The sequence below is a fragment of the Typopeltis vanoorti genome, chromosome 9, assembly GCF_054136105.1.
Source record: "Typopeltis vanoorti isolate ZY-2024b chromosome 9, IOZ_Tvanoo_1.0, whole genome shotgun sequence".
NCBI classification, from domain to species: Eukaryota; Metazoa; Arthropoda; class Arachnida; order Uropygi; family Thelyphonidae; genus Typopeltis; species Typopeltis vanoorti.
Window position 1 is genome coordinate 72,060,152 of NC_143557.1, and position 16,248 is coordinate 72,076,399.

Below are 16,248 nucleotides of genomic sequence, written 5' to 3' on the forward strand. Positions count from 1 at the left end.
AATCACTGGTGAGCCTCCCTAGATCCAGCACTAATGTTAGCAATACAGATAAAGTAGTTATCAATGTTTCTGGCCATCCACTAACAGACAGCGAACATTTTGTTTTATCAAAAAGACACGATTTTGCCGTTGCGCCGAATAAGGTACCCCTGATGGATTTTTTTCATAACATAGACAGAGGTATTCGATCCTTATCCCAAAAAACAGTCAACAGGTTATGTTTTGAATGTGCGAAAATTCTTTTTAATGCCAAGCCTCCTCGCCATAATCTATCTTACTCTGAATTTAAAGCACTGAAATCTCTGAATAATAATAATAATTTAATTATTACGAAAGCTGACAAAGGGAAGGCTGTAGTTATTCAAGATAGGAAGGAATATGAGAGAAAAATGTCTCTATTACTCCTCAACTATTCAAGTTATAGGCCCCTTGCATCGGATCCTACCAGGAGTCAGTTGAAGAGACTTAATTCTCTTATAGATAATGTATCTACATGGGATGAAGATCAAAAGAAAAAACTTAAAAACCTTCTTCGGTCGTCCACCTAGATTGTATGGTCTTCCAAAAGTTCATAAACCAGGTATTCCGTTGAGGCCAGTTGTAGATTGTGTAGGCTGTCCCACTTATAAAATTTTTAAATTTTTATCAAATTTACTCACTTCTTCAACTAGAAGAACTGATACTTTTATAAAAAATACTTTGGATTTCAAAAATAAAATTTCAGATCTTCATTTGGACGTTTCAGATATTATGATCAGTTTAGACATTATTTCTTTATTTACAAATGTTCCTTTATCTGAAAGCATTGAATTACTACAACAAGAATTTCCTTCAGACATTGTAAAAATATTTGATTTTGTAATACATTCTGGTTATTTTTCCTTTAAAAACAAGTTGTATCAACAAATTGAAGGAACAGCAATGGGCATTCCTCTTTCTCCTGCTATCTCCAGTTTCTTTATAAAATATTTTGAACAACGTATTTTTGACAATATTTCTCCCAGACCTACTCATTGGTTCAGATATGTCGATGACATTTTTGCTATCTGGAATGATTCTTCTGATGAACTTCAACAGTTTCTCTTTAAGTTAAATGCACTTCACCCAAGGATCCAGTTCACCTTAGAAATAGAATCAAATAAGCAGTTAGCCTTTTTAGATCTTTTAATTCTTTGCCAACCAGATGGTAACCTACATTTCTCAGTCTATAGAAAGAAGACTCATACAGGCTATTATATCCATGCTGAATCTCATCACCATCCCAGTCAAAAGGCAATTACTATTAAAACACTGGTTCATCAGGCCCACTCCTTTTGTTCTTCAGATGACTTGTTACAAAAAGAACTGCAATATATTATTTCCTCATTTTTATCTAATGGATATAAGAATTCCCTCATCAAAAGAGCTTTGAGTAGTTTTAATATATCTTCCTCTTCAAATACAGAAGAAATAACGTCCATTCCTATCCCTTATGTACAAGGCATTAGTGAATGTATAGCAAAAGTTTTAAAACCACTGAATATTTTTGTTGCCTTTCGACCTTTCAGAAAAATCTCCACCTTTCTCACTTCTCCAAAGGACAAGCTTCCACATCTTAGTTATCCAGGTGTCTACCAGATTCCTTGTTCTTGTGGATTATCTTATTTCGGACAAACAGGAGAATCTGCCAGTATTCGGCTAGAAGAACACCAATCTTATATTCAATACCTTGAACCTGAACAGTCTGGACTTGCAGAACATGCCATCATCACTAGACATAGAGTTCATTTTGGAACAAGACAAGAGTCCTTCACAAAAGTCAGTTTCTCATGGAACGACTTTATAAAGAAACATGCAAAACTTTACTTCACTCTCCTAACTTAAACAGATCTGATGGTTTACGTCTATCCCCTTTATGGGAGATAGTACTTTATAAATCAGCTAATCTTTCCTAACTTTTTATTGTATATATAAATATATATATATATATATTTATTTATTTATTTTTTATTTTTTTATTTTAGTTAGGAAATTTATTGACCTTTTTAGTTATCTTAGATTAGCTACTTAGGTGGTGCCCTTTGGAATTGTCAGTTATTGTTCAATTAGCTTTATAAATGTACTGAAGATGCCTGCGATGTACAGGCAAAATTTTTACATGAGTTTTTCCGTTATTATAATTTTGAATTTATAAGCAATTTGGTATTAGGACTGTTGCTTACATGTCTGCCAATTGTGACATCATGCTTGAAGTGTATCACTTCTGTACACCTTGTAACAGTCAGTGTGTAGAGAAGAGAGTGAAAACTTAGAGAAAGCAAGGAGCAAAATTTATATATATATATATATATGTGTGTAAATAAGTTTTTTCAACTTGGGTAATGTATATTAGGGTTACCAAGTAATTTTATAAACTTGGTTATTTTACTCCTAATCCCAAGTAAGCAAACAGTTAAGTTTGCGCCTGAATGTAGTTCAAGTCTAAAGGTGGGTAAAGCTCCGATCACTATTCTTAGTATTTTCCATAATATAAAGCACATCTCACTAAGAGATGTATACTGCAATACATTAATGGGTGGGGTCACTACCCAGACGGGTTTCAATCTTTTTTTTTTTTTTTTTTTGAGGTCGCCTCAGTGAGTAGCTAGATCCTAAATACCAAGGTTTTAGTAATACAGAGCCTTATCAACTTTACCTACAAGTCACTGAGGAGACCTCAAAAAAGGTTGAAACCGGTCTGGGTAGTGACCCCCACCCATAATGTATTGCAGTATACATCTCTTAGTGAAATGTGCTTTACATTATGGAAAATACTAAGGATAGTGATCAGAGCTTTACCCACCTTTACAATGAGTGGCCCTGGTGTTGCACCACCTTTAGACTTGAACTACGTTCAGTCACAAACTTAAGTGTTTGCTTACTTGGGATTAGGAGTAAAATAACCAAGTTTATAAAATTACTTGGTAACCCTAATATATATATATATATATATATATATATATATTTGAGGATGAACTTTTCATAAGAATTTGCTAATATGATATTTTCAGAGATTAAGAATAAAGAAAATACTTTCTTCCTATATGTATTATCTACAGATATTCATTTGAGAGATGACTGTTCACTGTCGAAGCTTAAATAGTGTATATATAGAAAGAGAGAGACCATTGGCAATATGGAGCCTAAAGTTGTTTCAAAAAAGATGTCAGGCTCACTTTCTTGGTATGAAAAAGACATCATACCAAGTCATTAGTTGAATACATGAAGAATGATGGTATAACAAAAATTAAGGAAAACCTGGAACATTCTAAATCATGCTAATATGTATTGTTAGTGTTCTATTAGCAAAATGTTTTATACATGAATTTGTGTACATGTGTACATGAACAAGCTGAATTTTTGTAAGAAAAAAAAAAAGAAGTATTTTATGTATACCCATTTCTTCTTCATTTGGAGTTAGGAAGTATTCTCTCTGGTTATCAACTTGTGAAAGTTGATTAAGTATAGTTTATTTATATATCAACTGAAAAGAATAATGCTGATTTGAAAAAGTAGTTAAAGCAGCTTGTTATTGCCCAGAGGAGATTGAATTTAGCAATTTAATTTATACATTATTGGGTTTATAATTTCTAAATTAAGATCATTATCATTATCAGAGACCTTCAGGAAGTTAAGGACTCATCAATCATGAATGACATAATAGCTAGAATGTGTGATAAGAGAGGACCGGAATATGTGGATGCTTGGAGAGCGTTTGAGGACAGAGAGGAATTGTATGCAAGAGACCACATACATTTGAATGAGGAAAGACGTGGGCATCTGGAGAGATTGCTGTTCTGAAAAAGTCAGTGTGTCTCAGGGAGGATGGTAGCAGGGGTGGCCTCTTGTGGGAATGGGTACTTGGGAGAAGGGGGGACGACATCAGGTTACACTGAGCTCAGTGGAGTCTAGAGGGGATAATGCTGGGTATAGAAACAACGGCATTTATATGCTATATACTAATGCCAGGAGTATCCAGAATAAGGGAGAGGAATTGGTGGTGCAGATAGCATCAGCCTGGCCAAACATTATTGGGATTACTGAGACGTGGTTGGCAGAAGAGGATATAATAACAGGAATAGAAGTCGCTGGGTACAGCATTTTTCGGCAGGATAGTAAGGGAAAGCGTGGTGGTGGAGTACTGCTTATGATAAGTGACGACCTATGTCCTCTAAGAGTGGAGACTTTGGAAGGCAGTGACACTAATGATTTTGAAAGCATATGATGTGAGGTAGAGGTGGGCAAGACAGGATATTTAGTGGGGTATTGCTACAGACCCAGGAGTACAGAGGGTGGGGACCAGGAAATGTTTAGTCAGTTGAGTTTGGAAAGTGCAAAAAGAATGATTGTTATGGGAGATTTTAACTACAGTAGTATAAACTGGGGAGAGGAAGATGCATGTAGCAATAAGGGAATGGGATTTCTAGAATTCTTGAGGGGCAGATGTCTTAGGCAACATGTAATAGAAGGAACAAGAGGTTCAAGAGTTTTGGATTTGGTTATAGCATCAGAAGAGTTGATAATAACTGAGATGACATCTCTCCCACCAGTTGGAGACAGTGGCTATATGGTTTTTGACTTGGAAAATGAATAGACATGCAGGAGTATCAAAGAGACGGGAATGTATGTGGAATTATAAGGCAGGTGATTATAATAGTCTAAGACGTCAACTTGGGGAAGTTTCATGGTGGGAGGAATTGGAAGGCCAGGATATCATTATTGCGTGGGAAATTATGAAAGAATATTTGTTAGCAGCAATGATAAGTTGTATACCGCGAGTGAACAAGAGGACACAGTTTGGAGTAAAGTGGATGACAAATAATATTAAACAGGAATTGCATGCGAAAAAGAAGCTGTGGAAGAGATATAAGGAGACAGGAGAAGAGAAGATGCATGAAGAGTATAAGACACAGGCCAAAAGAGTGACTAGTATGGTAAGGAAGACGAAACTGGAATATGAGAGGAGATTAGCCCTAAGATCCAAAGAAAATCCTAGGGAATTTTTTAGATATGTGGCCAGTAGGAGGAGAAATGACTATGGAAGAATGATATTGTGGGATAAAAATGAGTGATTGATGCAGAGGACATAGTAGAATTGTTCAATGACCACTTTATTGGAGTATTTCATCCTGGAGGAGTCAGTTTTAATGCTAGAGGGATAGGACAGGTTCAAGGTTTAGAGGTACAGGAGGAGAGTGTGTTCCACATACTGAGTACTCTGGATGTTAGTAAAGCTGTGGGACTGGATGGTATTTCACCACGAGGTTTGAGAGAATGTGCTAAGGAACTGACAGTGCCTTTGACCTGGCTTTTCAATGAAAGTCTGGCTACTGGAAAGGTGCCCATGGAATGGAAGGAAGGTAAGATAGTGCCATTGCATAAGGGCAGTAGCAGACTGGAAGTGTCTAATTATAGACCAGTTTGTGTGTCATCAGTAGTTAGTAAGATCTTGGAGAAAGTAGTGAGAGACCATATACAGCATTGGGCAGATGAGGGTAATGTTATCAGTGAGAGTCAGCATGGATTTGTGAAGGGGTGCTCTTGTTTTAGCAATATGCTAGCCTTTTATGATAAAGTTACAAGAGCATTAGATGAGGGAAAGGCATATACTGCCATTTTCCTAGACTTAGCAAAGGCATTTGACAGGGTGCCACATGACGAGCTGATATTCAAGTTGCAGCACATGGGTCTGGATGCAGATTGGTCAACTGGATTCAGGATTGGCTGTCCGATAGGTATCAGAGAGTTGTGTATGGTGGGGCAGTTTCAAGGAAGCAGAGGGTTACAAGTGGGGTCCTACAGGGTTCAGTGCTGGGACCTATATTGTTTAACCTTTATATCAATGACATTGTCAGTGGATTGCAAGGGGATGTTCGGTTGTTTGCAGATGATGCAAAGCTGGGAAGGATCATTAGTAATAGTGCAGATGCAGCAGCCTTGCAAGAGGATTTGAATAAGCTAGATTGATGGGCAAATGAATGGGGATGTCAGTTTAATGCAGCAAAATGTAATGTCTTGAGGTTTGGGACTCATCGATGGGACGCTGCATACTCTATGGGAGAAGTTAAACTGGAGGAAGTAGGAGAGACAAGAGATCTGGGTTTGATGATTGATAGAAACCTGAAATTTAGGGGACATATTGCAAAGGTAGTGAAGGTAACGCAAAGGATTGCTGCAATAATGAGAAGGACACTGACCTGCAGAGATAAAATGGTTATCATTTCGTTGTATAAGATCCTGATCAGACCACACTTGGACTATTGTTCTTGTATTTGGTCCCCAGGATTTGAAGGGGATAAATTAACCGTGGAAAGGGTACAAAGGCGGATAACAAAGATGGTTTCAGGACTGTACAATGATAGTTATGAGGATCGGCTGAGGGAATGTGGACTGCAGAGTTTGATGGATAGAAGAAGGAGAGGTGATATGATTGAGACTTTTAAACTGTTGAGAGGTGGTTACAGGGTTGACACTGGGGAGTTCTTTTGCTTGGTTGAACAGCGGGAAGGAGTTATGACAAGAGGCCATCCCTGGAAGTTACGAAAGGAAACTGTGAACAAGAGGGTGAGGAGTAGTTTCTTTGCATGGAGGGAGGTTGAACCATGGAATGCCTTGCCTGATGGAGTGGTGAGAGCGAGAACGGTCAATGAGTTCAAGGAGTGGTATGATAGACTTTGTGTTTCTTAGGGGGGGGGACCTCCCCTCGATGAGTCTTGATAGACTTTGTGTTTCTTTGGAAGGACCTCCCATGATGAGTCTTTTGACTCCATGGAGGCCTGAATAATAATAATAATAATAATAATACATTCCCCATACCAGCTGTCATACCTTCTCTTAAACTTATTCACGCTAGATGCACTTATTACTGTTCCACTCACTTGCTTCTCTCTGAGAGAAAAATCTAGCTCTCACACCCTCCTTAACCACACACAAACTAACTTCCAGAGATGTTCCTTTTCCTCTCCCCAATTTCCATTAAAAAAAAAAAAAAAAACTCATCGACTGCTATCCTATAACATCCTTTCAGAAGTTTGTAGACCTCTACCATATCACTCTTTTTCTCCTGTTTACCAATGTCTGCAGTCCACATCTCAATCTGTCGTCACAATCCACGTTCGTAATGTGGATATCATATTTGCATCTTTTCCACAGCTTTGGTATCAGAACTCAAGAGATTGGATATGCGCGCGTGCGCGTGCACACACACACACACACACACACACACACACACACACACACACACACACACACACACACACACACACACACACACACACACACAGTAGTCTAAATGCAATTGTATCAAGGCTTTGTAAAGAGACCAAAAGGCTTGACTTCCTTCTCCTTACATGGCAGTGTTCATTTGAGCATTGCACTTATCCTCTGAATTGTATTTGCAATTTTTTTTTCTATGTGACAGTTGAATTTAACTTCCTGTACACCATAACTCCGAGATCTATAGCCTCACCAGTTTTACCAAGCATAATCTTACCAATATAATATGCACTCTGGAAATCTCATCATGCCAAAGTGCATTACTTACACATACTAACATTGCATTGATAGTCATAATCACTTAACCACAGTTCCAGCCTGTTCAGATCATTTTGTGAGTGCTATATATTAATAGCATCCCTGATTGTCCTGTCTATCTTTGCATCATCAGCAAACAGTTAAATATCTCATGTCAGGAGCTTCCCAATATCATTAATGTATAGATTTGAACAACCACAGTCCAAGGAACTGTTTTCTTGGGTACACCACTGGTCACCTTAAATCTTCTCGAGATTTAAGGTGACCAGTGGTTCCCCCCCCCCCCCCATATACATATTTGGTACGTATCTGTCAGCTTGTCCACCAAGTAAATGGTTTGTACTCCAACTTCATATCCTCCAGTTTATGTAATAGCCTTTCATGTGGTATCCTATCAGATACCTTTGCGAATTTCAACATTATCATACTCTATCTTTTCCTTTTGTTGTAGCATTATTATAAAATATGAGCATATTTCTCAGATATGACCTCCCTTCAGTTAAACCAATGCTGTTCTTTGCATAGGTTTAACTGAAGGGAGGTCTTATTATTTGAATAAACACATCTTCTTCTGACACAAGGGACAATCTACATTCAGCAAAGTTATTCTTCCACATTCATTCTTTCTTTTACTTGAAACATTAGTGATAAAATTCTGGATTGTCTTTAACCTATACCACACTTTCTTTTCATACTCCAACTTGCCTCTCCGTAAAATGCTCATAATATTTCTGGTCTACACTTTATATTATTATTATTATTATTATTATTATTATTATTATTATTATTATTATTATACAGGTATCTCCATGGAGTTAGAAGATCCATGGAAGATCCATTATTCACATACTAGCCTTTATTCACACAATACCTATCATACTTCTTAAACTCATTCACTGATAAAGCACTCACAACTACCTCTGACAACATTCCACTCATTCACCACCTTCCAAGCAAAAAAAATCTAGTCCTAACACCATTTCTCACTACACCTCTCTTTCCCTTCTTGCCATGTACTGGAAAAAAGTCCCTTTAATAACTTAAATGCTTTTAATATATCTCCTCTTTATCAGCTGGTTTTTGAAGCCCACAAATCATCACTCTGTTCTTGTAGGGAGCATTCCATAGACCTGCTGCAATCTTTGTCACTCATCTGGATCCTCTCCATCATTTCTTCATCCCTGTGGAATTCAGGAGTTCAGATCTGTGGACAATAGTCCAGATGTGGTCTTATTAAAACTTATATAAGGGAACAGTAACCTCTCGCTCTCTGCTTGTTAGTGTATTCTTCAACAACCACATAATCTGATGTACTGTTTTGGTTACCTTCATAATATGCCTGCCCGCTAAAATTTCTAAACTTCAATTTTCTGTTCCCCAAGTCCCTGGCCTCCTCATCAGTTTCCTGCAGTTAATTTCCATCTTCCATCAATATAGTATACACAGTATAGTACAGCTTGTGATCTCTTCCCAAAGCACATTATCTTAAACTCTGTTATATTAAACTGTCAGCTATTTACCTTTATTCATACTGCTAGTCTATTTAAGTCATCCTGCAGAATTTCTATATCACCTTCACTTACTATTCTTACTCTTCCCAGTTTTGCATCATCAACAAACTACTAAATATTTCTCATCAAATCATTTCCTATATCATTGATGCACAAATTAAGCAACAGAGGACAGGTATTGAGCTCTGTGGTGCACCACTAGTCACCTGCCTTCTCTCGAATCATCTCCTCCATAAACTGCTCTGTGATATCTGTCCATCAGTCACACTCTAATCCAAATCACCAGATTCATATTCATCCTCATGTGCTCCAATTCTTGCAACATAGTTCTACATGGAATCTTGTCAAAAGCCTTTGCAAAGTTTATTTATTTATGCTATTGTGGCATGCTGGTCTGATTGGCTGAGTGGTTAGCATATCTACTCTCCAGCTGAAAGGCTGCGGGTTCGAATCCCACTGTGAGCATGGATGTTTGTAATTGTCTGTGAAAATGCTAGTGATGGTGGTGGGCGGTAGATGGCGTTCATGTAGATTATGGTAGTTGCGGTTCGCTGTAGAGAGTTATAGAATAAGTGCCCTCCCTCGATGAGTCTTTGGACTCCCTGGAGGTGTCACGTAATAATAATAATAATTTATTATGTAGGCCAGACAGGAAAGTTGAACACATAAAAGATGTCAAAAAAGAAGAGAACATAAATCAGGCCTGGCATTCTTCACAGTACTTTGGCAACAAACAAAAATGTCACATATTGATCATAACTGATATACATTCATATTTTTTCATATACTTTAAATTTCACAAGAAAATTTAAAGAAGCCTTGCAAATGATTAGGATCCCTATACAATGCAATAAAAATCAAGGATTAATTTTACATCAAATATGGTCTGCTTTCATCAAAAATTTAACTGCCATCGACTTAGGATATAACGCGTGTGATATCACAGAACGCGATAGCAATGTTCCAACATGCATACAGTAACAAATTTACTATTCGTATTCTTGTTTATCAATTATATATAACAGTTGTGATGTTTTCAAAACATCTAATATGTGTCATTAATTGTTAATAGGCTTTTGTTTTGTAAAACTTTTCTTTACCAATACCCCTGATGATGTAAGTCTTACTGCTTATGAAACTTGTTGGGTTTTAATTGCTTATTTTTATTAAACTCTTCATTTATGTCATAATGTGGTCTCAATACTGAAAACTACCCATAGACCTGCTAAACCACAGAAACTTACCTTTGGTGTCATTTCCCTTATCCGACTCCATTGTTCACTTCATTATAAAAAGTAAGCAGATTTCTTGAACAAGTAAGAAAACTTGTTGGGTTTTAATTGCTTATTTTTATTAAACTCTTCATTTATGTCATAGTGTGGTCTCAATACTGAAAACTACCCACAGATCTGCTAAACCACAGAAACTTACCTTTGGTGTCATTTCCCTTATCTGACTCCATTGTTCACTTCATTATAAAAAGTAAGCAGATTTCTAAGGCAGGACCCACCCTTCATAAAACCATGTTGTCCCTTATAGAATATCATATTCCTATCCGCTCAGTCCCGAATTCTATCTTTCCCCAATTTCTCCATTACCTTAACCATCATTCCTGAGATGCTGATTAGCCTATAATTTGCTACTACTTCTGTCTTGGAGCCTCCTTTATGCAGTGAGACTATTTTGTCCTCTTTCTACTCCATTGGCACTTTTCCAGTACTGAGGCTTAAATTAAACAGCTTGGTCAGAGGAACTGATTATTCCCTTGCACATTCTTGTAGTACACAGGCCGATATGCCATCTAATCCCATGGCTTTGTTTGTATTGAGATTCTGTAATATTTTAGACATCTCCATTTCTTCAACCTCTATTCTCCTATCAATCAGTGTCATCTGGCATTGCAACATCACCTAGATGGGGAGCACCACCTAGATGGTATACCCCTTCAAAATGGTTACTCAGTAATCATTATTTGGTTTGGTTTTGTTACCTTACCACCATCAGCGTTATTCTTCTATAGTCATCATTCCTTCTTTTACTTGTCAATTAGCAAAAGAACTCTTTAGGATTTCTTTTGGCCTTATCAGCAGGTTTTCTCTCATAATTAGTTTTGGCCTTCCTTACCATACAGATAACTCTTCTTACTTCTGCCTAATACTGCTCGTGGGCATGCTGATCACCTTTTTCTTTATAATCCTTCACAACCTTCTCTTCTTTTCTTTGTGCGCAACTCCTGCATAATGAAGCTTTCATCCATCTAACTCCTGCCTGATTTATCCTTCTGACTCTGGGTAAACATTCAGATACTGCTTTCTTCAAACACCCCTTGACCACCTCCTATGCACCACCAACATCTCTCTCTCTCTCTCATCCAAATTCTTGTAGCTTCCCACTGCTGAAAGTTGGCTCATCTTGTCATAATAACCTGCTTTGTAATTCCACACATATCCCTTCTTAACAGAAAATTCTGAATGTCTGGCAGTCTCTTAGGTCAAAACTACATGATCACTTTCTCCAAGTGGAATCAGCATAGCTAGATTGGTTAGTGTTAAGTCCTCTGATACTGTGATCAGATCCAGCACTCTCGAACCTCGTATCCTCTCCATTGCATGCTGCCTCAGGTAATTATCTCTCAGCAGCTGTTTTAATTATTTTATTAATGAAAAAATTATCTTTTGATAATTTTTCCATTATCAAAAGATAATGGAAAAATGTGTCCTGTGTCCATTCCTTCTCCTATCTCTGACCCTGTAGTTGAAATCCTCATAATAATTACTCAACCTATACTGATCGTGCTAATTTGCAAATGCATGTCATCTATGGTCTCTCTTTATACCCCATGGATTATATCAGCAACTAATTACATATTTAGTCCTGTTGGCCTCTATCTCACACTAGATAGTATCAAATGTACTGACCTTGAGATCCCTACCCCTCTGATGTAGGGATCTTAAGGTCAGTACATTTGATTTTTTGGCTTTAATTCCTCCTATCATTAGTATCCCCTCTCCATCCTATTCCGTCTGTCCTCTCTGAAAACACCATATCCCTTGCATTTTATTCCTATGACCATATTATTCTTGGCCAACCAAGTTTCACCAATACTTTTAACTTTTGGCCAAGTTGTGTTATCCAATACCAAAAACTCTTTGCCCTTATTTCAGATACTTCTGGGATTAGTATAAATAAACTGCAATACCCACTTCATCCCACAGTTTCTCTTATACCTTGTGTTGTTTAGCCCACTAACGTTAAGAACTTGTGAGGCTACATTTCGCATCATATGACAACTCTCCCACCTACTAACCTCTAGGTTGCTTGGATGCATACTGACCTGCCCTCTCCCAAACATTCTAGTTTCCCTGACTCTGACTCATTCCAGTTTCTCAACTCTCACTGATCAACACTTTCTCGAGACACCTGACACGAAATTCATTTCAAATGCACCCCATCCACCTTATTTAAATCCTTCCTTCTGTCAAACTTGCATCCACATGTTTCCTAACTCTTATCTTTATTCTCATGATAAAGGTAATGTATAAATTCTGGTATAGGAAAAAGATAATGGTTGCTAGTTCATGTGGCATAGTGTGAGGTTATATTATGCACTTTGAACAGATTAATGAACTAGGAATTTGGGGATAATGGCATTTGACAGAATTCCACATATAACCCTGATGGGAAGGAGGTGGAGAGGATCCAGAGGCGAGTGACCAAGATAATAGCAGGTCTGTGGAATGAAACCCCCCTAGTTCTCCCACCACCAGTCCTGATCTCAAAAATATCCTCTAAATTAATCCTATAGAAACCCTTTAGCAATTTGAATGTCTCAATCATATCTCCCCTTTTCTGCCTATCAACTAATTTCTGCAACCCAGAACAGGTTGAAGATTTGTGGGTTGCAGAAATTAGTTGATAGGCAGAAAAGGGGAGATATGATTGAGACATTCAAATTGCTAAAGGGTTTCTATAGGATTAATTTAGAGGATATTTTTGAGATCAGGACTGGTGGTGGGAGAACTAGGGGACACCTATGGAAGCTGGGCAAGAGTGTGGTTAGCAAGGGTGTTATAGCTGGGTTCTTTACTTTTAGAGTGGTAAATGAGTGGAATAAGCTGCCAGAGTCTGTTGTGGGTGCTATGACGGTGAGCGAGTTCAAGGCAAGGTATGATAGATACTGTGAGAATGTCGTATACTTGTGTGGACATGATGTTTAGGACCTCCCTCGATGAGTCTAAGGACTCCCTGGAGTCGCCCGTAATAATAATAATAATAATTATTATTTTTTTATTTTTATTATTATTTTCGTGACACCTCCAAGGAGTCCGAAGACTCATCGCGGGAGGACACCTATTGTACAACTCTCCATCTCCACCTCTACACCGAACCTCATCTAATCATCTACATCAGCGCCATCTACTGCCCATCAACCACCACAGCTAGTATTTTTGACTGTAAATTGCGTGTGTTCTGAAGGACCGATTTGTCTGTATGCGGGATGAAAAACCCCAGTTTCCAGGAGATTGCACAAATTGGAGCATATGAGGATAGATATGAAGCTGGTGATTTGGATAAGAGAGTGGTTGATAGACAGATATCAGTATGTGATACATCAGTGATATATGAAATGATTTTAGTTGAAATACTCAGTGGTTTGCTAATTATGCAAAGCTTGGAAGAGCAATAGTCAATGAAGATAATGTAAAGATTCTGCAGGATGATTTAAATAGACTGGCAATAGGCAAAGGAACATGGCTGCCAGTTTAATGTGGCTAAGTGTGAGGTGTATTGATGTAATTGAACTGCATGAAGTCGATAAGGCCAGATATTTGGGAGTTATTTTTAAACAGGTAGTTGAAGTTTAGAAGACATATTTCAAAGGTGGCTAACAGTATATCATATTACTTGGTGGTGAAGAACACGCACTGACAAGCAGAGATAAAGAAGTTATTATTCCTCTTTATAAGGCTTTGATAAGGTTGCATCTGGACTACTGCGTGCAGATTTGGTCACCTGCAGGAATGAAGTGGTGGAGAGGATCCAGAGGTGAGTGACCATGATTGTGGCAAGTTTATGGAATTCTCCTTATGAGAAAAGACTGAAGTCTCTTGACTTCAAAACTAGTTGATAGGTATATAAGAGGAGACATGATAGAAGCATATGGGTTATTAAAAGTGTTTTATGTTATTGACTCTGACTTTTTTCAGTACATGACAGGAAGAGAGAAATCCAGGGGTTATCCCTTGAATATGGTTTCAAGGGATATCCCTTGAAACCATAAGAGTATGGTTTAGCAAGGGTGTTAGGAAATGTTGGTGGAATGGGTAGCCAGAGGTCTTTTGAATGCTTCATCAATGAATGAGTGCAAGGAGGAGTATGATATTTATTGTTTGAACAATGGTTGGGATGGCTCTTCCATGATGAGTTTTTGATCCCATGAAGATACCTGCGAAATAATAATAATAATCCACTCAAGTATATCCATGGAGTCAAAGACTCATGCCTGTGCTCTCCTAATTTTCCCAGACATTTCTGTATGTCTGGGATTTTGCCCAACAAGAATGTGCTTTTCCCTTTACTTCAGGTCAGCTGCCTTCTCAAAATTCCTCTACCTCTTCTTGGGTGGAATCTCTTTATGGGACAATGAACACAAATAAGTCTATTCAGTTTCCCATTTTGAAATTGGCCCTCATTGCCTATTTGAAATTACCCAACAGTCTGCTTCATGTTTGCTGTTGAATACTATACATGGCTGTCCCTTTCCTACCCTGATCCTGAGTACCTGCCGTAGGAGATCATCATATGATTTAGAAGGGCCATCATACCATTTATGTTGACATGACATTACTCCATTTCTTTTAATTTCAAATTTCATTCCTGTTTCTTGAATTGATTGTCCTTATTTTCAATTCTCTTTGAAGTTATTTGTCTTAATTCTCTGATGAAACAACAGTGCACTTGTATAAAGGCCCTTCTGGAATTATATGATTGTGTCGTACTATCATTTGTTGTGTATTTTTAAATCCATAACAAAAAAAAAAAATGCCATGAGTTTCTTTTACAATATAAAATTTAGCTGAAATTAATATGAAATTAATTTCTAGATGAAATTTTTTAAAATTAAGATAGCATTGGTAACCCTGACAAAAGTTTTCAAATGACTAAAAGGTTTATTGTGTAGAACAACTTGATTTCTTGAAATGCAAAAGAATATGGTTATGAGTAAAACCATATTCTTTTGCATTCATTTGAAACCTTTTGCAATGCATATATGCAGAAGGACTTCAAGAAAAACCACAGTGATCAACTGCCACTGTGGAATTAAACAGAAATCTCTAGCAGGAGTTGACCAAGAAATAGGTGAAATCTACATTTTCTAATTAGTAGACTAAGAAGAAGAAGGAGGATATTGAATATATCTCATTGTTAAAAAGGTTTTTTCTGTAATGCCTAGAAGAGTTTATCTCCTGCTTCATCTATCTTAATATTTTATTATTTTTTTTTTTTATTAATTATAGACATCGTTCAGTAAGAGGCTTGACCGAAAGGTTTGAGCTGTTCGGTTTTAAAACTGAAATAGCCAATGCATACACAGAAGAAAATGATCCTGTGATTCAGAGACAAAGATTTCAAGAACAAGTGAATGTAAGCAATGTCAACAGTTTTTATGTAAAATTGAATTTTTAAAAAAAAAATTTGCACTAGGAATCAGTTCCATAATCGTGGCTAATAACTGCCATTTTATTCATTTTAAAAAAATAGTTTCTTTGTTATTTAAATAAGTACATAAAAAAAACTGAACACTGAACAGTATCTCTTATCTTCAGACTTTATACTTTGTGTATTGACTTTTTTGTTGAACTGTCACAAGGTGTATTTTTATTTAAATGAATTAAAATATAATTCATAGTCTGGCTAGATGATATATCTTTTGTGTAGAGAACTAGGCGTAAATGAACATGAAAAAATTTATAAGACTTTTCAAGTGGAAGATCTTTCTTCTCAGAAACTCAGTTCCCTCCATACTTCCCATTTCCTACTTTCATATATATATAACTGACAGATGATGATGAGATAAATTAATTAGATTAATTAAGTAATTCTTCCAGTTATACGTTTGCCTTAATTTGTCAAGCTTAGTGACTGACCTTTCATAGCTAAATAATTAGTTTCATAGAAATATTAT

At 37.1% G+C, this 16,248-nt stretch overlaps 1 protein-coding gene across 6 annotated transcripts in view; it reads left to right on the top strand.

The window, feature by feature from the left end:
• LOC150103147 (lysine--tRNA ligase-like) overlaps positions 1–16,248 on the top strand; it is a 254,541-nt gene that overhangs the window by 204,625 nt on the left and 33,668 nt on the right. For all 6 annotated transcript variants that reach the window (XM_090397422.1, XM_090397423.1, XM_090397421.1 and 3 more), the window contains one exon: positions 15,581–15,707. In XM_090397422.1, coding sequence (XP_090253548.1) covers positions 15,581–15,707 — 127 coding nt within the window. The remainder of the gene's footprint in view (positions 1–15,580; positions 15,708–16,248) is intronic.